The sequence below is a fragment of the Aquarana catesbeiana genome, linkage group LG05 (assembly GCF_042186555.1).
Source record: "Aquarana catesbeiana isolate 2022-GZ linkage group LG05, ASM4218655v1, whole genome shotgun sequence".
NCBI lineage: Eukaryota > Metazoa > Chordata > Amphibia > Anura > Ranidae > Aquarana > Aquarana catesbeiana.
Genome location: NC_133328.1, coordinates 460,070,443 through 460,097,640, shown reverse-complemented (window position 1 = coordinate 460,097,640; position 27,198 = coordinate 460,070,443). Strand labels below are relative to the sequence as shown.

Genomic DNA, 27,198 nt, shown 5'->3' with positions numbered 1-27,198 from the left:
GGACCCCCAGATCCCGGCCTCCCCCCTGTGTGAAATGGTAACGGGATACAAATGTACCCATACCATTTCACAAAAAAAGTGTGAAAATGGTAAAAATGACATAACACGGCTTGGGACAAGTCCTTTATTAAAAAATAAAAAAATTAAAATGTCCTACGAAGGCTTCTTCTTCTTCTTTTGCTCCGCCGACGGACGCCATAGAGATGTCCCCGTGCGTCAGACGAGGACGGGGTCACCCGGCAACGTCACTGTGTGGCCCCGTCCCCTCTGATGCTACGGGGAAACCATAGGGATGTCCCCCTGCGTCAGAGGGGGGACGGGGTCACCCAGCGATGTCACCGCATGGCCCCGCCCTCAATTATAAAAGAACTGTCACCTGAGAGGACGGTCATTACGGCGGGTGCCTCCCATGGAGGCGGATCGGTGGCGGCGTGCGGGTTTTTTTCGGTCCGTTGGCGGTCCCAATAAAGGACTTGTCCCAAGCCGTGTCATGTCATTTTTACCATTATTACACTTTTTTTGTGAAATGGTAGGCATACATTTGTATCCCGTTACCATTTCACAAAGGGGGAGGCCGGGATCTAGGGGTCCCCTTGTTAAAGGGGGCTTCCACATTCCTATAAGCCCCCCGCCTGCAGACCCCCACAACCACCAGGCAAGGGTTGTGGGGATGAGGCCCTTGAACCCATCAACATGGGGACAAGGTGCTTTGGGCTGCTACCCCAAAGCACCCTCCCCATGTTGAGGGCATGTGGCCTGGTACGGTTAAGGAGAGGGGGCGCTCTTATCCCCCTCTCTTTTCCTGCAGCCTGCCAGGTTGCGTGCTCGGATAAGGGTCTGGTATGGATTTTTGGGGGGACCCCCGTGCCATTTTTTTTATTTTGGCATGGGGTTCCCCTTAATGTCCATACCAGACCTGAAGGGTCTGGAATGGAATTTGGGAGGACCCCCACGCAATTTTTTTTTTTAATTTTTGGTTCGGGCTTCCCCTTAATATTCATACTAGACCCAAAGGGCCTGGTAATGGACTGTGGGGGAATCCCATGCCGTTTTTTTCAATGAGTTTTATGTGTATTGTCGGAACCGACAATTCATTATAGCCGTGAGTACTTTTAAATGACATTTTATCCTTTAGAAATGTAATTTTGTGCAGGGACTGTTGTAAACATGGGAAACATGTGCCACTTTACAGGCAAACTATAGACACCCCCAAGGTACGAAATTTAAAGGAATATTTCACTTTTATTGTTTCACTTTAAGCATTATTAAAATCACTGCTCCCCAAAAAAACGACCGTTTTTAAAACTTTTTTTTGCATTGATACATGTCCCCTGGGGCAGGACCCAGGTCCCCAAACACTTTTTATGACAATAGCTTGCATATAAGCCTTTAAAATTAGCACTTTTGATTATTCATGTCCCATAGACTTTAACGGTGTTTGCGCGTTCAAACAAATTTTTTGTTTGCATGTTCTGCTGAAAACCGAACTGGCTGTTTGGCTCATCCCTGCTAATAAGTTTGTTACCTTTGGTCGGCAATCATTATCTGTCTTTAACACACCTACGTCTTTAAATCCTCTTGTATTTACTGCCATTAATAAGTGTCAGTCATGTTTGTAGTGAGTGACAGCCTGTTCGACTGTGGCAGAATTTAGCTTGTTTTCTATACATAGTAGTAATCTTCTGCTTTATTAATGCTAGTTGGATGTCTGGCTGCTGCATGAGTTTGATAGAAATAGGCTTCAAACCATTAACAGAGGGCAAACCCATTTGTGTTTGTATTGTAGTGATTGATGAACACTGAGTTCAGTGTGTAAGCATCCCAAAAATACATTTGTTTATTGTATTATATGTTTATGCAAATATTCAGCAAGTCATCACATTCAGATCAATTGAAAGTGAAATCAAATCCACATAAAGTGTGACAATGCTGTCTGGATCCGACCCGAGTAATGGATATGGCAAACAACAGAAAAAACTGATCTAGATCTAAGGCAGCAGAGAGCAAGGGGCTCAGCCTCTGGGTCTTATCTCATGAAATTGAGTACAAGCCTTTTCTCAGTCACAATTCTTTTCAATACCATGTAGATATAGCTTGAAGGGATTATGGAAATTACATTATATATTAGGCATGTGCCTCGGATAGTGTGTTGGGCTTGGAAGCTTGCATTGTCTCGATACACATGCTGAACAAATTACTTGTCATCAGTAATAACATGGAAGAATTTTAGATTCACAAAATTCACAAAACAGACCAGAACTGCTCCTTTTAATGCAGTTAATAGTTCGAAATTTAGAGATGTGCAAATATTTAAAAAAAAAAAATTAGTCTTAGTTCTCAAACATATGAACTTGGAGATCTGGGTTGATTTTCTATTTGTGACAACATGGACTCTTCTGTAATATATGAAAGTCTGGATTTATCAAAAGGCATTCTAGGCCCTGGCCTATAGGTACTTGCTTTAAAGACCCTCCTGTGTTTTAAGTCTCACTGATGATCTTCTGCTTTTTGTATATTACATTATCTTTATCATTATCTCTGCTACATTACACCACAGGACATAGAAGTCAGTGGGGCTGATTTACCAAAACTGGAGAATGCACAATCTGGTGCAGCTGTGCATGGTAGCCAATCAGCTTCTAACATCAGCTTGTTCAATTAAGCTTTTACAAAAGAAAATCTGTTAGCTGTTTGGTTTCTATGCAGAGTTGCTCCAGATTTTGCACTCTTTGGTTTTATTAAATCAACCGTAGTATTTTATTCTCTGGGTGCATACCGAGTTTCCTGCTGGTAAAATGGCAGCAACTTTTAAATAGGCAAGTTTGCACGTCAGCATGTTTTCCTATGTTCTTCAGATTGTTGTGAGCAAGGCTGCGTTTGAATTATTGAGTACAGGGGGTCCCCGGGTTACAAACAAGATAGGGACTGTAGGTTTGTTCTTAAGTTGAATCTGTTTGTAAGTCGGAACAGGTACATTTTTTAAGTGTAGCTCCAGCCAAAAAATCTATTTTTAAGTTTTGTAGATAGCATAGGGAAGGGTTATCACCCCTGTAACATTTGTTTTGCTGTCTGTGCCCCTGTTCAGAAGATTTCACCTCACTTTCTGTCCCAATGACAATTGGATTTTGAAAATTTGGGGTTATTAGGGAAATAAGGATAGGTGATAAAGCATCAGTGGAGACACCTTTTTCCCATATTAACTCTTACAGGAGTGAATTTCCCTTCCTAGGGGTAGATTTCCTCTCACTTCCTGTTGTCTCCCTCCGTTTGTAAGTAGGAGTAGTTTGTAAGTCGGATGTTTGTAAGTAGGGGACCCCCTGTATAGGGTGGCAGAGTTTCCCTGCTTGTAGAGATATATATAGTAAATGAGAATGGGGTGAACTGAGGAAAATCCAAACTTTTCCACATTTCTGGTGAGACAAATCCTGCCTTGTCTATTGCCATTTGCTTTCATTAACAACAGGTAAACTAGATGGGCAACAATGAGACGACCTCCAAAATAGGAATGGTTTTACACTGACATTTCTTTTCAATACTCATCTTTTCTGACTGTTTTTCACTAGTTTTTCACTATTTGGCTAGGGTCAGTGTCACTACTGGTAGCATGAGGCGATGCCAGGACCCTATAGAGGTTGCACAGGTAGTCAAACTCCTCCAGGATAGCACATCAATATGTGCCATTGCCAGAAGGTTTGCTATGTCTCCCATCACAGTCTCAAGAGCATGGAAGAGGTTCCAGGAGACAGGCAGTTACTCTAGGAGAGCTGGTCAGGGCCATAGAAGGTCCGCAACCCATCAGCAGGACTGGTATCTGCTCCTTTGTGCAAGGAGGAACAGAATGAGCAATGCCAGAGCCCTACAAAATGACCTCCAGCAGGTGGGAATGTCTCTGACCAAACAATCAGAAAAAGACTTCATAAGGGCGGCCTGAGGGCACGACGTCCTCTTGTGGGCCCTGTGCTCACTGCCCATCACCTTAGAGCTTTTGCCATTGAACACCAGAATTGGCAGGTCCGCCACTGGTGTGCTGTGTTTTTCATAGATGAGAGCAGGTTCACCCAGAGCACATGTGACAAATGTGAAAGGGTGTGGAGAAGCTGTGGAGAACATTATGCTGCCTGTAACATTATTCAGCATGACCGGTTTGGTGGTGGGTCAGTGATGGTCTGGGGAGGCATATCCATAGAGGGACGCACAGACCTCTACAGGCTAGACAATGACACCCTGACTGCCATTAGGTTCCTGGATGAAATCCTTGGACCCAGTGTCTGACCCTACACTTGTACAGTGGGTCCTGGGTTCCTCGTGGTGCACAACAATGCCCGGCCTCATGTGGCGAGAGTATGCATCCAGTACCTGGAGGATGAAGGAATTGATACCATTAAATGGTCCCCACGCTCGCCTGACCTAAATCCAATGGAACACCTCTGGGACATTATGTTTCGGTCTGTCCAACACTGCCAGGATGCACCTCATTCTGTTCAGAAGCTCAATGATGCCCTGGTCCAGATCTGGGAGGAAATACCCCAGGACACCATCTGTCATCTCATTGAGAGCATGCCCGATGTTATCAGGCATGCATACAATCATGTGGGGGCCATAAATACTACTGAGTATCATTTTGAGTTGCTGCACTGAAATTTGAGCAAAATGGACTAGCCTGCTGCATCATTTTTTCACTTTGTTTTTCGGGGTGTCTTTGAATTCAGCCCTCTGTGGGTTGATAATTAAAATTTCCATCAAACGATGTGGCATTCTTTCATTCCTAACACATTACCCAGTCCACATCGGTATATACAGTGGGGACGGAAAGTATTTAGACCCCCTTAAATTTTTCACTCTTTGTTATATTGCAGCCATTTGCTAAAATCATTTAAGTTCATTTTTTTTCCTCATTTTTTCCTCATTGTACACACAGCACCCCATATTGACAGAAAAACACAGAATTGTTGACATTTTTGCCGATTTATTAGAAAAGAAAAACTGAAATATCACATGGTTCTAAGTATTCAGACCCTTTGCTCAGTGTTTAGTAGAAGCACCCTTTTGATCTAATACAGTCACGAGTCTTTTTGGGAAAGATGCAACAAGTTTTTCACACGTGGATTTGGGGATGCTCTGCCATTCCTCCTTGCAGATCCTCTCCAGTTCTGTCAGGTTGGATGGTAAACGTTGGTGGACAGCCTTTTTTAGGTCTCTCCAGAGATGCTCAATTGGGTTTAAGTCAGGGCTCTGGCTGGGCCATTCAAGAACAGTCATGGAGTTGTTGTGAAGCCACTGCTTCATTATTTTAGCTGTGTGGTTATAGGGTCATTGTCTTGTTGGAAGGTAAACCTTCGGCCCAGTCTGAGGTCCTGAGCACTCTGGAGAAGGTAAACATCCAGGATATCCCTGTACTTGGCCACATTCATCTTTTCCTCAATTGCAACTAGTCTTTCTGTGCCTGCAGCTGAAAAATATCTCCACAGCATGATGCTGCCACCACCATGCTTCACTTTTGGGACTTTATTGGACAGGTGATGAGCAGTGCCTGGTTTTCTCCACACATACCGCTTAGAATTAAGGCCAAAAAGTTCTATCTTGGTCTCATCAGACCAGAGAATCTTATTTCTCACCATCTTGGAGTCCTTCGGGTGTTTTTTTAACAAACTCCATATGTCTTGCACTGAGGAGAGGCTTCTGTCGGGCCACTCTGCCATAAAGCCCTGACTGGTGGAGGGCTGCAGTGATGGTTGACTTTCTACAACTTTCTCCCATCTCCCGATTGCATCTCTGGAGCTCAGCCACAGTGATCTTTTGGTTCTTCTTTACCTCTCTCACCAAGGCTCTTCTCCCCCGATAGCTCAGTTTGGCTGGACGGCCAGCTCTAGGAAGGTTTCTGGTCGTCCCAAACGTCTTCCATTTAAGGATTATGGAGGCCACTGTGCTCTTAGGAACCTTAAGTGCAGCAGAAATGCACTTTTTGTAACCTTGGCCAGATCTGTGCCTTGCCACAATTCTGTCTCTGAGCTCTCTAGGTAGTTCCTTCACTGACATGCACTGTGAGCTTTAGGGCCGGTTCACACAGGGGCGACTTGTCAGGCGACCTGGTCGCCTGACAAGTCGCCTCCCGTTCTGTGCTACGGAACCGTTCTAATAGGAGCGATGAAAGTCGCTCCGACTTAGAAAAAGGTTCCTGTACTACTTTGGGGGCGACTTGCATAGACTTCTATACAGAAGTCGTCTTGCAAGTCGCCCCGGCAGTCGTGTGCAGGTCGCCTCGGTGAGGCGACCTGCAAGTCGTGCCGCGTCTAGTGTGAACCGGCACGTAAGGTCTTATATATACAGGTGTGTGGCTTTCCTAATCAAGTCCAATCAGTTTAATCAAACACAGCTGGACTCAAATGAAGGTTTAAAACCATCTCAAGGATGATCAGAAGAAATGGACAGCACCTGAGTTAAATATATGAGTGTCACAGCAAAGGGTCTGAATACTTAGGACCATGTGATATTTCAGTTTTTCTTTTTTAATAAACCTGCAAAAATGCCAACAATTCTGTGTTTTTCTGTCAATATGGGGTGCTGTGTGTACATTAATGAGGAAAAAAATGAACTTAAATGATTTTAACAAATGGCTGCAATATAACAAAGAGTGAAAAATTTTAGGGGGTCTGAATACTTTCCGTCCCCACTGTATATCCAGCATGATATTTTTCCCCATTGAGGTCTGATGTGTTTTCAAACTGTTCCTTTAATTTTTTGAGCAGTGTATAAATATATAGTTGAAAAACAGATAATTGCCACACCCAATCAAAATTTACTTCAGTATCCAACTGATGTGGAAATCTGGTTGCACAATGTTTACATTTACTTGAATGGGTGTTTATTAGAACTGCACGATTCTGGCCAAAATGAGAATCACAATTTTTTTGCTTAGAATAAAGATCATGAGTCTCACAGTGTAACATCATCTTTCACATTATACAAGAATAATCTGCTAACTTTACTGTTTAGTTTTTTTATTAATTCATTAAAGTGTATTTTTTCCCAAAAAAATTGCGTTTGAAAGACCTCTGTGCAAATACACTGTGACATAAAATATTGCAACAACGGCTCTAAGGTCTCTGCTAAAAAAATACATAATGTTTGGGGGGTTCTAAGTAATTTTCTAGCAAAAAATACTGATTTTAACTTGTAAGCAACAAGTGTCAGAAAAAGGTTTAGTCTTTAAAGCGGAGGTCTGCCCACCCCACAAAAAATGAAAAGTCAGCAGCTACAAATACTACAGCTGCTGACTTTTAATATATGGACGCTTACCTGTCCATGGAGCACGCAATGTCGGTTATCGCAGCCGATCTTCGGATTGACTGTCGGGTGCAGCCGCCATCATTGCCGGTAAGGGAACCTGGTAGTGAAGCCTTTCGGCTTCACAGCCGGTTCCCTACTGCGCTTTTTAATTGGCCCTGCAGCAGAGGAAGGAGGAGGGGGCTGGACTTCCGAGAGACAGCCCCATCTCCTGGAAGTAGGGAAGGGGACCTATCAAAAACAGGTCCCCGTTCCCCCCTGAAAGGTGCCAAATGTGGCACCAGAGGGGGGGAGAACAAGCGGAAGTTCCACTTTTGGGTGGAACTCCGCTTTAAGTGGTTAAACTGATCTAATTTACAGAACGAAGTTCATTCTTTTGATCTAAAAGAAAGTGTTACAATGTTTCACTTTATCTCCGCCTACGCAATGTTGTGATATATTTGGCAGACTGCCTGTTTTTGTTTTTTCTTTACAGCTGTCAGCAGAGAACTCTCTGCACTGAATTGGGAAAATGCTGTTTTAAGATTGTGAGGGGAGTAGAATCGCGATCTCGATTCTTTAGTGATTAATCATGCAGCTCTAGTGTTTATGTTGAATTTTCTGAGTTTGTTCAGGTATGGCATGTTTAGCCAAGTATGTTAGAATTGAACTAAACTCAGAGAATGAAACTTCCTAAGGTATAGCAAGCATTTAGACAAGAAATGTTAATTGTGCCTAAGCTTCACTTTGACAATTTACCTTTTGTCTTGCATCCTGCCTAAACAGCAGTGCACTTTCTGGCATGTGAATGTGTCTAGGCATACCTGTGCTTAAAGCTTCATAGCTGTAAAGCTGCTTTGTGAATCTAAGCCAGTGCTGCCTTGAAGGTTCTTCTAACTGTTCTCTTTGCTGGAGATTCTGAAATGAGGAAGCACGGCCATACTTTACCGTGATGGCCACCTCGCACTGAGAAACAGTACAGAACAAGGCATAGTAAGTCATGAAAGAAGAAACAATCAGAAACAGGGAGGCCACAAGCAATAATAAGTATTATTTATTATTATAAAGAATGTATATAGTGCCAACAGTTTGCACAGCACTTTACAACATATGAGGTAGCGATGCCGCTCCAAGCATGTTGGTGTCTTTAATAACCGCCCTCCCCACTCACAATTTCAGATGCAGGCTCTGCAATGGTGTAGAAAATTGAAGAAAACAGCTGAACGGCTGCACTCTGAATAACACTTTTTATTTATGGCAAAACAGTGTAGAAGATCCAAAATGTCTTACATCATGGTGATAAAAGGTACAGACAGGCTAACGCGCTTCACATCTATATAGATGCTTAATCATAGCTCTATGATTAAGCATTTATATTAATGTGAAAGGCGCTAGCCTGTCTGTACCTTTCATCACCATGATGTAACAGATTTTGGATCCTCTACACTGTTTTTCCACGAATAAAAGGTGTTATTCGGAGTGCGGCCATTCAGCTGTTTTCTTCAACTTTACATAAGGACAGACAATACAGTTACAATACAATTCAATACAGGAGGAATTGGAGGGCTCATTAGAGCTTACAATCTAAAAGGGTCACGTGATACAAAAATTAATAATGTTGAGGGATATGGATAACTAATCTTTGCCGTCTGAATGCCATTTTGAGGCACAACTACCACAGTTAAGGTCCTCTTCAATTACTAATGTTATTTAATTGGAGAGCAAGGCTAAAATCGCATAGACAGAATTTAAAGTGGATGTGAAACCGATTCATGAAATTTGAGCTGGGCACATATATCTGCAGTGTTTTCTTATCTCTCTCCAAAGCATTGTGTCCCGTAGCTGTCTCTTGCTCCGTAGCTCTGTTGCCAGCCTGATAACTTCTCACACGTTCTCCGAGATGGGAGATAGAAGTGTGTGTCGGAGGAGGTTGCTATACATAGATTAGCAGTCAGCTTGCCGTCTAAGAGCAGAGCTGTGCACATTCCTTTCTTCCTTTGCCTATGAGGAGAGGGGGTGTGTGCCTTTCCTCCAATCAGCTGTCTTGGCTGTATGCCAATAATCCACTCCCAGTGCTAACCAGGAAGAGAAAAACTTTAACAAGACGTGCACTTTCTAAAGGATGTATACAAATGAAGACAGCAGATATACATGTAAAACTTATGTAGGGAGATTTGTTTCATCCCTGTGTATCATCTGAGGCTGTTCACTTCACTGGGTATATGTGAGGGTTTACATCCACTTTAATAGATTTTAACTGAAAAACATGAGTAAGCAGAAGTTGACAGGATGTGCGGTCAGCGTGTTGACTCTAGTGTAAGCCAACTGAAAGTAGATTCCCTGTCTATACAGTTACAAAGTTTCCAGGATAGCATTAGAGTTGTCCTTTAATAAGTCATTCAGGTATTTATTTGTAAGTTCTAGATTTTTGTTTAACAGTGCTGGTTATACATTGCGCCTGGCAACATGATACAGTTTCCTTTCCTCATGCAAAAAGTTTTGATTTTTAGCATTTAGCATAGTCACAGTCTGCATTTATCCCTCTTCTCTCCCATCTCTCACTGTGTTTATTAGACCTAAATGTAAAATGTGCATGAAATGGATTTTGAAACTTTGCTGATCCAGTATGAAGAGTACGAAAATTGTAATAAAAATAATGCATTGCATTTTTAGAACAAACGCCTTAGATGGATTAATTTTCTTAATGCATGAAGCAGCAGGGGTGAAAGCTTTTTAAAAGGAAGGATGTCTGCTCAAAATATACCATGCTAAATCTGTATATTAAAAATATAAAATGGCGACAAAAACTAGTGAATACTATACAAGGTAAAGTAGCCATAGCATAAAAAAAAATAATCTTTTTAGTTTTTACTTTGAAGCATGTTTATACATAGGACTCCACAGACAGCATGCAAGCTATTCTGAACATTTTCAATGTGCAATTAGAGGAACAGCTTTTTGTTGTTGTTTTTAAGTGCATTATTATGCAATATATCACCTAATCCTCAAGATCTTTATCTCTTTGTTAGGGCAGCATGGAAATCTTGTTTACAACTCATAATGAGATCTGCCAACAAAGTACACACAGGGTATGGTAAACATAACTCCTCAGCCCCCATCTTACCTTCACATAGAAGGGAGAAGGATTGTTAAGGAAGTAAAGAGTCAAGCAACAATTTCTAGAAAAATATTTATTAAACTAAAAACAAACATTTATTATTTACTACAGCCTACCAGTTCTGTGGTGGCTGCATATTTTTTTAAATTTTTTTTTAGTCTTTCTTTCTTTCTTTCTTTCTTTCTTTCTTTCTTTCTTTCTTTCTTTCTTTCTTTCTTTCTTTCTTTCTTTTATACCTGCTGATCCAGACTGTACCCTGGGACAGCAAGTTTCTGGCCAGATCACCCGTTGAAAATAAACAGGAAAAAGACTGGTAAACAGGAAAAATTGGTAAACTACAATATAGTAAAATTTTGCTTTTGCGTTTAATACCTATATGTAAATGGAAACTTGTAATAAATAAAAAGTAGGTGTTATCCCATTTTGGCAATATAAAATGGAAATATGCTTTAATTTCAAAACGAGGACAGGGTCATTATATTGACCTGATACATGTCAGCATTGCAATAAGAAAAGCTGCAATGTCTGCATCCTTTTAGTTCAGTATGAGACTTATAAATTATTTTGCCAAAAAATACCTTTCTTGCGAGGGATGTCTGTAATTGTGGCTTGGTGTAGACTTCTGGGAAATGTCATCTGCCAATCACACAAGAGAGATATAAGAATTGTGGAGTAAGGCTTCTATCTCACCATATTACACAGAGGTGGAACCGACATTTTATAACAGTTCTAGAAGCTCACTGCAGCAGCTGACTAAAGAATTTATTTATTACAGCTGGCAAAAGTATTTATTAATGGGTACAGTATTGCATTATTTTTGTTAGGAAATGCAGTGCGCCCTTTACTTTGTTCATATTTTCTCTCCGTGCCTGGTTTTACTGTGGTGACTATGGTAGAATGTGCCAGCTCACTGTATGTTGGCATGGCTGCTTCTAGTTCATCTTAAGGGTATAAAAAAAAGGGTGAAAATGCTCTAGCTAAACTAAGCATTGTCACCTTAAATCTAATTTCATAAGTATGGATATCTCTACATAGTTACATTGGTCCAGCTTGGATCAATGTAAGTAAGTATGTTCCATACCTGGCTGTTGCACAAGGAAGCTGGAAAGCACTGTAGTAGGCAAATCTATTACAAATATTCTGACTTCACATTGTTTTTCAATTTCAGGGTCTTTTATGATGGTAAATACATCTGGAAGGTTGGCTGGGCAGAGGGCTCTTCTGTTATTGCCTCAGCTGAAAGAGAATGACACACATTGCATTGACTTTCACTACTTTGTGTCCAGCAAGAGCGGAGCCTTACCTGGACTGCTACACATCTATGTCACAGAAAATAATGGAGTAATGGGAAGCCCCGTGTGGAACATATCAGGACCAGCAACTGGGATGTGGAATCGAGCAGAACTGGCAATAAGCACCTTCTGGCCCAATTTTTACCAGGTATGATAAAAACTATTGTTTGAGAAAGTAGGATAAGAAGCAGCTACTTATTACGTATTTATCATTCCAGTAAACCATATAGAGAGATCAGGCATACCTCGATTTCTGTAGTATAATTGCCATGAGACACAGAAAACGTGGTATATTTGTGTTTAAAGTGGTTTTAAAGACTAAGGCTGGGTTGACACTGCAGCACAGAGCGGCTCATAGCAGGGGTTTGGTACGTCCCTGTTCACCGTTTCAGGTCCAATTTCAGTCAGAATTTTTGGCTGAATTTGGACCTGAAACGGACCAGAAGACAAACAGGACCATGGGGAAATTTTACCTCACTTTCTTGACAGGCAGTCATGGAAAATCTCTCCAATGCACACTGGGCATTTTTACAGCTGCTGTTTTAGGCCTAATGTACACAGCAGTTGGGTGTTTTCTTCAGCAGCCCCTGAACTCCCCCAGTTGAGGTTACAAGCATTTTTTTATTGCATTTTAGTTTAAAATTGAGATCTGAGGTCTTTTTGACCCCAGATCTCATATTTAAGAGGTGCTGTCATGCTTTTTGTTTATGTTTTTTTTATGTTTACATTCCTTGTAATAGGAATAAAACTGACACTTTTTTTAAAAAAAGAACAGTGTAAAAATAAAAAAATAAAAGGTAAAATAAATAAGAAAAAAAAAATTCTAACCCGCCCCGTCCCGCAGAGCTTGCGTGCAGAAGCAAACGCATACGTGACTAGCGGCCGCATATGAAAATGGTGTTGAATGCACACATGTGAGGTATCACCGTGATCATTAGAGCAATAATTCTAGCCCTAGACCTCCTCTCTAACTCGAAACATGCAACCTGTAGAATTATTTAAATGTCGCATATGGAGATTTTTAAGGTTAAAAGTTTGTCACCATACCATGAGCGGGCGCAACTTTGAAGCGTGACATGTTGTTTATCAATTTACTTGGCGTAACACCGTCTTTCACAATATAAAAAAAGTTGGGCTAATTTTACTTATGTCTTATTTTTTAATTCAAATAAGTGTATTTTTTCCAAAAAAAGTGTGCTTGTAAGACCGCTGTGCAAATACGGTGTGACAAAAAGTATTTCCAGTTTTCGGCCTGTATGTACCCGGGCTTAACCCAAAGTTGAGCCACATTGAATAGGGGTAACAGTAATTGAAAATGGAAAAAATTACTTGACTTTCACTTTAAAAACAGCCCTTTGGCTATTTTGCTATTCAGTATTATCACATACAGTCAGTACAGATTTGCAATAAGGTATATTTTGTTTTGGAGAGAACAGTATTTAGTGGGGATGTTCTCTCTCTTTCTTTCTTTGGCTCTTTCCCACAATTACAAATATGCTGACATTCTAATCTAGATCATATCCCTTTCATTTACAATTCTGTATTATTAAAGTCAGTGCAAACAGTAATATATTTATGACAATGTGCAGAAGCTTCTTGTATGCATAAAAACCTTGTTGATCGCATTGCGCAGAGCCCATTTTTTATATTTTCAAAATATAGTTTGTCATTTTAGAAGATTGAAACCTTCACCACATACACATTTTATTTGTAGAGAACAGTGACAAAATGGGAGATGCAAAATCAGATCATTGCGCATTTTTCATGGATTCACGTTAGTGTCTGATTAATGAATTGATGCATTTTTGCAGTTTGTTTACAGTATTTGTAATTCATTTTGTATCAAGGCCAGATATTGAAGTGAATGTAATATTATAATGTTATATATATTGTATGTTATATATATATTGATCCAGATATTGAAAAAGATGTGACATTACCACTATATAGTAAAGGGTAGAAAATAAATCCCAGGCATCATAGCAAAATCATTCCAAACCCCCTTCCTGTCCACCCCTCTTGCCGCAAGAGCAGTGAAAGTTTACTTTCACTATTTGCATAAATTATATACATATTAGGGACACACACACAATGTACAGTATATGTGCATGTTTCTAAAAGAAAAATGAGATCAAGCAGAAAAATCTGTAAAGAGTTTCTTGTACGAAATTCTGCTGTGGCTAAGCTTTTAAATCTAGGGTGAAAAGTCTAGAGTATCTTAGCTCCCAGCTAGTGACTATTGGATAAAAAAAAAAACACATCATGGAAGCATTACAGGGTCTTTCCCCTTTAAAGCCCATCTCCAGCCACAATTTTTGGATAGAGTGGGGAAGGGTTAGGACCTCAAATTTTATTGCTGTATGTGTCCCCCTTGGGGAAGTCTAACCTCACGTTCTGATCAGTCATTGAAAATCTCTCCAATACAAACACGAACGGCAATGATGACACTTTTCAGGCCTCATGCACACTGGGCGTTTTTACAGCTGCTGTTTTAGGCCTCATGTACACTACAGCTGCTAAACTGAAGTTTAGGAGCAGTTGGGTGTGTTCTTCAGCAGCTTCTGAACTCACCCAGTTGAGGTTACAAACATTTTTTTGAAAGCAGAAAAATTGTGTTCAGGACTGTAATTTACTGGCATTTCAAATGCTTGTAACCATGTGTAGCCGCTTGTAACCGCGGTAAACCCCGTTTATGAGCGTTTGCATCTAAAAGTGTTTTTAAAAAGGAACTAAAGTCTGATAATTTTTGAACATAAAATTTTTGAAAAAACATAAATTTCACCACATGGTGTTGCCTGCATCAATTGATGAGCCCAGTACCAACAGACTCTGGTCCTCTCACGCAACTTTCTATGTCTTCGAAGCTTCAGCAGCAGCAACATCAGGAGCATTTCCTAACACATGCTCATGATGGGATCCATAGTAAAAACACAAAAATAAGACAGCTATCTACAAGCACACTGCTTTCTCTGCCGCTGCTCTCTTCTCTCACAGAATGGCTGAAATAGTAAATCATTTACTTGTTTTTGATGTGGGCATTTGGGAGGGTCTCCTAAGGTTATCTTTAAAAAAACGCTTCTAACCTCAAACGCTCATAACCGCTGCTAAACTCGCATAAACTCGTTATGTAAAAGCTGTAAAATGGACGTTTTTCACCATTGGTTTCCAGCTGTCAAGTATCCAGTGTTTAGAAAAAGTTTTCAACTGCCCTGTGTACATGAGCCCTTAGGCATCAGACGTGATTGTGATTAGCCCCCCACCCAAAGGCACCCCCTATGTTGAGGGCATGTGGCCTGGTATGGTTCAGGATGGCTGAATGCTCGGATAAGGGTCTGGTATGGATTTTGGGGTGGCCCCATGCCATTTAAAAAAAAAATGGCATTGGAGTTCCCCTCAAAATCCATACCAGACCTAAGGATCTGGTATGGATTGGGTGGGGGACCCCACGCTGTTTTTAAAAAAAATGTTGGCGTGTTGTTCCCCTTAAAATCTATACCAGACAAGGGCCTGGTATGGATTGGGGCCCACGCCATTTTTTTTCACATTTTGTTATTTTTTTTACATTCGGCTGTCAGCGGGGACACCTGCGGACAGCTGATGACTCATCCGTTGTTAAGGATGTGGCAGCTGGCTTCCCGGCCCGCTCTTTAACAACCAGCTATTTACTGGTTGTTAAGCACGCTGGTGGCCCCGCTCCTTAACACTGAAGCTATAAAACATAGCTTACACACTATGCTAAACACTGTCCAGTATTTCTAAAGCAGTTTGTAGCTTTCTAGTGTGCATGGAGCCATAAAAGAATGGGAAAGGAGCTTTTGCATGATCTACTGCTGCCTGTGCCGATCTAACTTCCCCCCCCGTTTAAAGCAAAAAAAATTGATCGGATTTAAGCTGTACACATTTAATTGGTTTAATAAAGATTAATTAAGAATGCAAATTACACATAACAGAAAAAAAAAAAAAAGTTTTTTTTTTCATCTTGACCGTACATTAATACTGCTATCCCCTTAAGGAAGTTTATAGCAACATTTTCCTGCAATATGTTAGCTGGATGAACATTCACAAAGAGTTGTGGAGTTGATGAACGTAGTTTACATTTAAATGATGTTGAGCATATAATTAAAAAAGAAGGACGTGTGAACTTTAAATGCCGATCCCTATCACGTTAATCACAGTAGATTGAATTATGCAGTTTCTATTACATGTGACAGTGTTATACAGGGCCATCCTGGAAACCCAACAAATTGCCAGCTAATTATCATTGATAGCAATTTAGGATGGAAATCATTCTTTGATTAGGGCTCCACATAGTATCTAGCTAATGACAACTTTTATTGCGACCACCGGGTCTATTTTGTTTCAGAGCTTTTCAGAAAAGAAAAAAAAGCACTATATTCTATTACCCGTTCCTATAAACATTTATACATTTATCGCCAAGCAAATTTGTCTAAATTAGCAAATGACAAATGTTTACTTCGTAGAACATGTTGATGATGAATCATGTAAATATCATCCAGTGTAAATATTTGATCGTTTTCAAAATAAAAGAAGATTCTTGAACAAATAGCTAGCTACTCCATATGAACTTCTGCTTATCACTATGTGTTCCCAGTGTCTTATTTATAACAAATAAGTAAACAAATGCATAATAATTGAGATTTTTTTTCAACCGCTTGCTAGAACAAAGTTAGAACCAGGTGTGTGTACGTTTTTATTAATAAGAGTAGTAGGACTGTGCCGTAGTGTCTTTGATTTCCTTTGTCATTTTATTTCTGTCTTTGATAAATTGGCCCATTTGTTTCATTTTACTAGTTATAAAAATTAAAAAAAAAAGTCTTAGTTAGCAGGCAGACTTTCGTTCTTTACATAAACAGCAGCAGGTGGATTTCCTGTTTTATTCTGTGATGTATAAACCATGTCACCACACTTCCATCACCTTTTTCCTTCCCCCAGTCTTATGCCCTGTACACACGATTGGACATTCCGACAACAAAATCTATCAGATTTTTTTCCGACAGATGTTGGCTCAAACTTGTCTTGCATACACACGGTCACACAAAGTTGGTCGGCAATTCCGAACGTCAAGAGCGCGGTGACGTACAACACGTACGACGAGCCGAGAAAAACGAAGTTCAATAGCCAGTGCTGCTCTTCTACTTGATTCTGAGCATGTGTGGCACTTTGTGCGTCGGAATTGTCAACACACGATTGGAATTTACGTGAACGGATTTTGTTGTCGGAAAATTCCGATGGAAAAAGTCCGATGGAGCCCACACATGGTCGGAATTTCCAACAACAAGCTTTGATTGCACATTTTCCGTCGGAAAGTCAGACCGTGTGTACAGGGCATAGTGAACATGTGTTTATTTCATAGAAGCATTGCACTATAGGTTTTATTAATGTAAAAATGTTTTAACCGCTTGCTGACCGCCCTAGAACAGTTTTGCTACAGAGCAGCAGCTGTGTGCTGGAACACGTGATCCCACACTTGCACCTGCAGGAGGTGCACACGTGCCACCAGCATGTCGCTTCTGCTGTGATTAGTCATAGCAGAAGCCGATCTGCGGGTGCCAGGCAGGCGATGTCCGCCGGCACCTGCTGATCGTCGGGCAGAGACTCAGAACAAAGCTCTGTCTATGTAAATGAAGCAGAGTTCCGTTCTGACAGGGGGTAAAGGGATTGATTCTGTGCTTCTCTAAGGAGGGACTCAAATCCATCTCTTTCTCTAGTACAGTGCTTCTCAACTCCAGTCCTCAAGGTGCCCCAACAGGTCATGTTTTCAGGCTCTCCATTATTTTGCACAGGTGATTTGATCAATTTCACTACTTTAGTAATTACCACAGCCATTTCATCTGAGGGAAATCCTGAAAACATGACATGTTGGGGCGCCTTGAGGACTGGAGTTGAGAAACACTGCTCTAGTAAAAGCAGCACTTATAGTAAACATAAACACTGGCTAGGCACACAGTTAACACTTTTGTCATTAGCACAGTGAGAGTGCATATTTTTAGCACTGATCACTGTATTAGTATCACTAGTTCCCGCAAAGTGTCAAAAGTGTCAGTGTCAGATTGTACACCGCAATATCACATAAGTTGCTGATCGCTGCCATTACTATTCAAAAAAAAAAAATAATACGTAAACATTCCAGTATATATTCCATAATTTGTAGACGCTAAAACATTTGCGTAAACACATCAATCACCATCAATATATGCGTATTGGGATTTGTTTTACCAAAAACATGTAGCAGAATACATATTGCCCTACATTTATGAAGAAATTAGATTTTTTTTTTTTTTTTAATTGGATATGTTTTATAGCAAAAAGTAAAGTTTTTTTTTTTTTTTTAAATTGTCAGTTTATAGCACAAGAAATAAAAACCACAGTGATGATCAAATACTAGCAAAAGAAAGCTCTATTTGTGGGAAGAAAATGCCACAAATTGTATTTGGGTACAGTGTTGCTTGACCACGCAATTGTCAGTTGAAATAACGCAGTGCCGTATTGCAAAAAATTGTCTGATCAATAAGGGGGGGAGAACCTTCTGGAGGTGAAGTGGTTAAAAAGTTGAAAAAACATGACCTGTAAGAAGGGCCCGATTCTTACTTCTGCCCGCATTTGTGACTGTAACTTTATTGTGCCTTTCACCTCCTACGCTAATGCCCCGTACACACGATTTTCAGCCAGCAAAAGACTGATGAAAGCTTTTGGTCGGAAAATGCGACCGTGTGTATGCTCCATCAGACTTTTGCAGGCAGAATTCCAGCCAGCAAAAGAATGAGAGCATGTTCTCAATTTTTCGGTCGGAAAAAGTTCTGATTGGAAATTCCAATCGTCTGTACCAATTCCGATGTGCAAAATTCCTACGCACACTCGGAAACAATTTGATGCATGCATGGAAGCATTGAACTTTATTTTCTTGGCTTGTCGTAGTGTTGTACATCATCGCGTTCTTGACGACCGAAAGTTCAGCGAACTTTTGTGTGACCGTGTGTATGCAAGCCAAGCTTGAGCGGAATTCCATCGGAAAAACCAACAAGATTTTTCCAATGGAAATTCCCGCTCGTGTGTATGCGGCATAAGCCTAATGCCGCCAGCAAAACTCTGATGAGAGCTTTTTGTCGGAAAATGCGACCGTGTGTATGCTCCATCGGTCTTTTCCTGGCGGAATTCCAGCCAGCAAAAGATTGGGATCATGTTCTCTATTTTTCGGTCGGGAGAAGTTCCTATCCGAAAATGCGATCGTCTGTACAAATTCCGACGCATGCTCGGAAACAATTCGACGCATGCTCGGGAGCATTGAACTTCATTTTTTTGGCTTGTCGTAGTGTTGTACATCACCGCGTTCTTGACGGTCGAAAGTTCAGAGAACTTTTGTGTTACCGTGTGTATGCAAGGCAAGCTTGAGCGGAATTCCGTTGGAAAAACCATCCAAGTTTTTTCCAACGGAAAATCCACTCGTGTGTATGGGGCATTACAGTATCACACTAATGAGATAAGAGATAATTATAGCCACACAAAACATGGCAAGACATGGGGACTCTGCACACCTAGAACCAACCTAATTTGATGAGAAGGTAAAATTGTCTCCTTACCCTTCTATCAGTTCAACTGATAAAAAAAACACACTGCAAGTGTTCAAGTGTTAATAGATATGGGTAAACCTCAACCACCAATCCGGGCATCCTACAATCAAATCATTTTAGAACTGTAGGAAGTGAAAAACAGAATAAACCCCAAACACAAATCTGGGCATCTTACAATAAAATTTTTAGAGAAAGTGTAGGAGGTGAAAAACAGAATAAACCCCAAACACAAATCTGGGCATCTTACAATAAAATTATTAGAGAAAGTGTAGGAGGTGAAAAACAGAATAAACCCCAACCACAAATCTGGACATCTTACAATAAAATTATTAGAGAAAGTGTAGGAGGTGAAAAACAGAATAAACCCCAAACACAAATCTGGGCATCTTACAATAAAATTATTAGAGAAAGTGTAGGAGGTGAAAAACAGAATAAACCCCAACCACAAATCTGGACATCTTACAATAAAATTATTAGAGAAAGTGTAGGAGGTGAAAAACAGAATAAACCCCAACCACAAATCTGGACATCTTACAATAAAATTATTATAGAAAGTGTAGGAGGCGAAAAACAGAAAAAACCCCAGTCACAAATGTGGGCATCCTACAATAAAATAATTATAGAAAGTGTAGGAGGTGGAAAACATGGAGATTTAAGGCTATACACAATCTTGATTTTTCACCATTTGACACCATAGCTAAGCTAAGAGATCATGTGGGGAATATTAGGAATGATTTTGAGATAACAGCACTTGGGGTGTTGACTCAGTATTCTATAAGGCAAAGGACACGTTTGTTTGGTATATAGTAAAAACTAGCAAGCTCGTCAGATCGTCAGCCAATGAATAGGTTGTTTACTACAGGAGACTATTATCCCTTTTTAATTATCCATTAATAGGGAATTCTCAATAGAAACATATCAGCAGTTTAGAATTGTGTAAATTGTAAAAGGGACTGACTTCACATACCTTTAAAAAAACCTTGCTTTTAGCTACCACTCTTTAGTCATGGGCCACATATCCTTGTTATGTGAGCTTCAGGTCTGTTTGGCAGTCACACTTTTAACACATAGGCTCGGTTCACACTACTGCGACCTTAAAGTCACTCAACCTACAGTGTGACTTTTCCAGGCGATTTTCTGGCAACTTGAGTACTACTTTGATGCGACTTGATGCAACTTTAGAAGTGAATGCCTGGGTAATCTTCCTGTTATATCAGATCCAAATCACATCAATTTGGATGAGGATCTGACATGGGGGCGACTTTCATTAAAGTCTATGGGCACAAATTGGATAGAAGTCGAAATGCAGTAGTACAGGAACCTTTTCTAAAGTTGGAGTGACTTCAGTAATGCTAATTAAGACAGCTCTCATTGACTAACATGGGATTTCACAAGTCAGATGACAGTGTTAACCGAGACATACTGTCCAAGTTTTACATGGCTGTAAATGTTTAGGCTGATGACTGCTTTTTTATCCATTGAAACACAAGATCCTCGCGGAGCAGACATGCATTGTTAGAGCTCCACACCGCTGAGGAGAGAAGAGAAGGACAAAGCGGAGCCTGCAGGCTCAAAAGGTATCCATTTGAACCTTTTTGCCCCAGGGAACAAACTGTGAAAGTTTGGGCAGGAAATATGGTACTGGGAGGAAACCGTGGCAGAAATAAAAATCACCTCACAAAGAGCTCACAGGCACTCACTGCAGCTGAAGCAGCTCCAGACACCTCACAAGATACAGCATCAGGGCGCTCTCACAGACAGAAAATGTCACAGCAAGACTCTCCATTTGAGTCAGATACAGAACAAATCCTCTCACAAACTTCTCCACAAGACTCCTCAGCATCCCCAGTAATATTATTACAATTTGAAAAGATGCTTCATAAGGCTTTAAAACAAACCTCAGACCAAATAACAAAAAGCCTAACCAAAGAAATAAGAGAGCTGGGAAACCGCACCACAGCCTTAGAAATAAAAATGGATGAAATTGAAATTACAACCCAAGAAAATATAACAGAATTGGAACAATTAAAAAAAGAGAATTTAATACTTCAAACTAAGCTCGAAGATTACGAAAATAGAGCCAGACGTTCAAACTTACGCATAAGGGGAATACCTGAAACTGTGACAGACCTGCAATCTACTATTACTGCTCTATTACAAGAACTAAAGCCAGATATCCCTATTGAACGTTTAGAACTGGACAGAGTACACAGAGCCCTCACAGCCAAAAAGAAAGATGGACCCCCACGTGATATAATCACAAAATTTCATTATTACAGAACAAAACAACAAATACTAATTGCTGCAAGAGAAAAAAAGGAACTTAATTTTCAAGGACACAATTATCAAATTTTTGCTGACCTATCCCAACTTACTATTACTAAAAGACGATCCATGAAACCCCAACTAATGGAACTGCAACGCCACAACATTATGTATCAATGGGGCTTCCCCTTTTCAGTCAGATTTAACTACCAAGGTACAATTTACAGAAGCAGATCAGCATATGAACTACAACAAACCCTTTTAAAATTAAATCTGACAGAACCCACAAGCAGCAACACTCCCACACGCAGAAGAATGGCATCATCTTCACCTTCAGGCAGCACCCAGAAAATTTCAGAACAAAATGGGAATCATCATTCTCACAAAAGAGGCCGTTATGCCACATCATCCATGGACCAAGAAGATTCAATGGACTGACATCCTAATTCCTGATATCTCTTCATTTATTATACTAAGAGATGGTTCTCTATAAAAAACCTATATGTATAATTGAATGTAACTGCATTCTGATAGTCACACACTGTGTGGGATCATGTTACATTCCAGTTATATTTCTTATTACTTCTGATTCATATAGCCTTAGAATATATAAGTGAAATAAGGAAATTCTTGTTCAGTTATATATTATCAGGTAATAACAATAGATTTATTACTTTTTAGGACAAATATGTTCAATAATCCAGAAGTAATGGAAGCTTTTTCTTTCTTTTCTTAAAACAAATATATTATTACCTAACTAGTTCCTAGAATTATGTTTTTGTTTATTCTAATCTGAAGCAATACAACCTCAATTTTATGAGTTAACATATCTAAACAGTTACATATGAATAAAATATGTAATTGTTTACTCTAAAAGGGTTAAAATCCCAAAATAATTCAAACTATCTTCATCAATACCAAAGTTATTAACAGTACCTTTCTAAATGAATTATTTAGCCTAGGGCAAGACTAACCATATACAACCACCCTGGAATAAATAATTTCAACAAAAACTATATTCTGCACTCCAATTAATGAAACATCATTTTGATGTCTTTTGACATAGCACTTCTCTCCTGTAAGCGGAAGATCCGTGTACCCCCATTAGCCCTCCTCATTCTCCCAACCATATTATGTGGGAGTGTGACGAAGGCACTTATTCCCCTGAGAGAGATATTTATTCTCTTTCACGGGTAAATTGTGATTACTTGCAAAAAATAATTTATACAATGTATCATCTAATCTCATATGTTTTTTGTTTACTCTTTACTCCAAAATTCACTGGTTTCTTTTCTATCTATTCATCTCTTCAGTCCACACAGGTTGATCTGCGCAGTCAGCTCTGCATAACAAAAAGTAAGTCAAAACTATTTGATCTATTGCCATGGCACCACTGAATATACTTTCCCTGAATGTTCAGGGAATAAATGTCCCTCAAAAAAGGACCAAAGCCTTCCGTACTTTCCATAACAAGAAGGCTCACATAGTATGCCTCCAAGAAACACACTTCACCAAAGATTCTACTCCAAAATATATTTCTCCTTTTTATCAACAAATTTACACGGCTTCTGCCTGTACCAAGCAAAGGGGAACTCTAATTGCATTTCACCGATCCACACCATTCACCTTATCATCAGAAATTAAAGACCCAGAAGGTAGATACCTGATACTCATGGGTTATATAATGGATACAGCAATCACGGTGATTTCCTACTACGCTCCTAACAAACAACCTACACCATTCCTCTCACATATATTACAAGTGATTAATACACACAAAATAGGAACAGTGATAATGTGTGGGGATTCGAACCAGGTCCTCCTCCCATTTCTAGATAAATCACCTTTTACACCATCCAAAATAACCTCTAGATTACCTTTTTCTCAACTTCTTTCCAAATACAATCTGGTAGATTCGTGGAGAGAAAGTAACCCAATGAAAAAGAAATTCACTTATTTCTCGCACCCTCATCAAACCTTCACCAGAATATATCATATTTTTCTAACAATAGGAATGATACCAGAAATTATTGCATCAGATATAATTCCGATTCCGTGGTCTGACCATAATGCAGTATACACTACTATAGCCTCAGCCATACCAAAAGCGCATGACCCAACGTGGTACTTACCGGACATAATGCTCAAACACCCACTACATCAGATGGCCATTGAACAAGCTTTAAAGGAATACATATCAATTAATAATACAACAGACATCTCCCCAATAACACTGTGGGAAGCTCATAAGCCTGTCTTGCGTGGTACAATACAAAGACAAATGGCACTATTTAAACAGGAACGCAAAAATCTAGCAAAAAAACTAGAACTCAATTTTAATGCAGCCTACATATCATTTCAAGATAATCCATCTCAGAGTACAAAATCTCATCTGGAAAAATCTAGATTGGAATACGATCTATTTCTCACTGAATCAGTTGATAAATCCCTCAAACGCTCCAAACACAATTTCTACATGAATACAAACAAACCAGGTACATATTTGGCTCGGGCATTAAATTCAACTAACAAATCTTTCAAACCAATACGTTTGAAATTATCAAAAAATGTTTACACTTGTAATCCAGTTAAAATAGTCCATAAATTTCACTCACATCTCGCAACTTTATACAAGACAAACAATGAATTTAATCCTACAGAGGCTGAATCCTTCTTCTCAAAAATAACCTTACCTGAGTTATCTCAGAATCAAAAAAGCAGTTTGGATGAGCCTATAACTATAGATGAAGTTGCTGACGCCATAAAAGACCTAAAACTTAACAAAAGACCAGGCCCAGACGGCTACTCGGCTTTATACTATAAAACATTCTCAGAAATACTCTCTCTCATTCTCACTGAAACTTTTAACAAACTTCTAGATGGACATTCTTTTCAGCAAGAAACACTAATGGCAATTGTTTGTATGATCCCAAAACCCCTTTCTGATGATACTTCCTGTGTGAATTATCGGCCTATCTCTCTGTTAAACCTCGATATTAAATTATTAGCAAAAATAATAGCAAAACGCCTCAATAGCATTATAGGAAAATTAATACATAGAGATCAAGTAGGCTTCATGCCAAATAGACAGGCAGGCGATAATATACGCAGGGCAGTGTTATTGGCACATATTGCTAAAAAACGGAAAATCCCTTTATGTTTTCTATCTCTCGATATTAAGAGGGCATTTGACACAGTATCCTGGCAATATATGCAATATTCATTACAAAAATGGGGTTTTGGACCCCACTTTTTAACATGGATCAAAGCATTATATAATAAACCCAAAGCCTATATAAAATATGCTGGATACAAATCTGAAGCCTTTAATATCGAAAGAGGTACCCGACAGGGTTGCCCATTATCTCCCTTATTATTTGCCCTTATACTCGAACCCATGGCCCAATACATCAGAACAAACCAAACTATAACTGGCATTGAAGTAGGAGGTATTACACACAAATTATGTATATTTGCAGACGATATATTACTTTTTCTATCATCACCACAGGTCTCTGGTCCTAACTTAATACCAGCTCTTGATGGATTTGCAGCCCTATCCGGCCTTATGATTAATCCTGAGAAATGCCTAGTGCTTAATATTTCACTCACAAACATGGAATTGATCCCAGCTAGGGCTGCACTCCCATTCACATGGGCAGAAAAATCAATCCCATATCTTGGAATTCATTTAACAGCATCTCATTCTGACTTATTCTCAACCAATTATCCTCCTGTATTAAGACAGATCACAAATCTAATAAAACAATGGTCGCAACTTTATTTATCCTGGATAGGGAAGATTAATGCAATCAAAATGACTATTCTACCCAAATTGCTTTATCTATTCAGAGTCCTCCCTATTCCAATTCCTTCCTATTTTTTGAGAATAGTACAAAAAAGAGCAACTTCGTTTATATGGGGCTCTTCTAAACCACGTATAACTATACACACACTACATCTTCCCAAAAATAAAGGAGGCCTGGGATACCCTAATTTTACTAACTACTACAGAGCAGCACATTTGGCCAGTCTGTCCAAATACCATGCAAAACAGGAAATCCCATTATGGGTATTTATAGAGGCTTCAGAAAATGACCCTCTATTAATATCAAATTTATTATGGCTTGATCCTAAAGACCGCTTTAAAATTCATAATCCCATAACTAAACACTTCTTATCCCTCTGGGATAAACTAAAAACCAAATATCAGTTACAATCTCCACACAATCCTCTCCTTTCTTTTATCAGAAATCCGGCCTTTTATCCGGCATGGATCTACCCAAATGCTTTTAAAGCTTGGACAACATCAGGCATTCAGACACTAAATGACTTCATAGCATCTAAATCATTCCTTTCATTCCCATCGCTTAAAGAAAAATATGATCTACCAAACTCTGAGATATTTAGATATCTCCAAATCAAAAATTTCTATACACCATTCCTAAAGGGGGATACACCATTATCCCAATTATCCATTTTTGAATCAATCTGTACAAAAGATCCATTTGCTAAAGGTACAATTTCATCACTTTATAATCAATTATATGGAGTAGCAAATCTTAATAGACCCTCTTACGTTCAGAGGTGGGAGGAGGACCTGGGACGAACTTTAGAAGACACGGACTGGTCTAACATATGGCTCACATCTAAGTCATCTTCACCCAACATCTTAGCACTGGAGACAAATTATAAAGTCCTAACTCGCTGGTACCTTGTACCCGCTAGAGTGGCAAAATATTCACCTAATACCTCAGCTCTTTGTTTTCGAGGATGCCCAGAAATAGGCACATATTTACACATATGGTGGACGTGCCCAGTAATCCAAACCTTCTGGAAGGAAGTCTTCGTGATTGCATCTAAAATATTTAAAAAAATAATACAACCAGATCCATATTTAACTTTACTTAATCTAAAACCGGAATGGTTAACACTCTCTCAATTCAAACTTATGATCCAACTAATAACGGCTGCAAAACAAACAGTGGCCAAGGCATGGAAATCTCCTACATTGGTACTAGCAGAAACAATTCACAGAATGAATAATACAATGTCCCATGCTAAGATGGTAGCCATCGATCAAAATCAAATTCCAAAATTTGAAAAACTTTGGCATCCTTGGATAAAACAACAGTTCCTGTCAAACTTCAATGACTCTGTCCTGTTGCCATGGTAACAGATTAAATGACTTACAGAGACACCCATTCTAAGGCTTCAAAGAGAACTAAAAAGAATAATAAACTGACGAGCGGGACAACCTTGTGGACCATACCTCTACCTTTCAACCCTTTTTCTTCTTTCTCTTTCCTTTTCTCCACCTTATGATTAAAGCTCATTATCAGAATTTATTTGACCTATATACACTCTACTTGTAAACAATATGTATAGTAGGTATAAATCATTTAAATACCTACAAAAGTAACTAAGGAAATGATATATATCTTTAATTTAGGTTTACGTGAACCCAATGTTTAATATTTGAAATTTCATGATATTTACCTATATAAACCCTACTGTAAAACAATGAGCTTACTTTATAGATCCTTGTAAACTTACTTTATGTATCTTTATAACATTGTATACTCAATAAACTTCTTTTGACAAGGAAACACAAGATCCTCCACTTATCAGTTGAGCATTAGCCTGGAATTTGCCACTGACAGCGTCTGTT

General features: G+C 39.4%; 1 protein-coding gene across 10 annotated transcripts in view; it reads left to right on the top strand.

Annotated features, from left to right (window-relative positions):
- Nucleotides 1–27,198, top strand: part of PTPRM (protein tyrosine phosphatase receptor type M) — a 1,075,005-nt gene that overhangs the window by 319,571 nt on the left and 728,236 nt on the right. For all 10 annotated transcript variants that reach the window (XM_073631370.1, XM_073631374.1, XM_073631369.1 and 7 more), the window contains exon 3: nucleotides 11,550–11,821. In XM_073631370.1, the coding sequence (XP_073487471.1) occupies nucleotides 11,550–11,821 (272 nt within the window). The remainder of the gene's footprint in view (nucleotides 1–11,549; nucleotides 11,822–27,198) is intronic.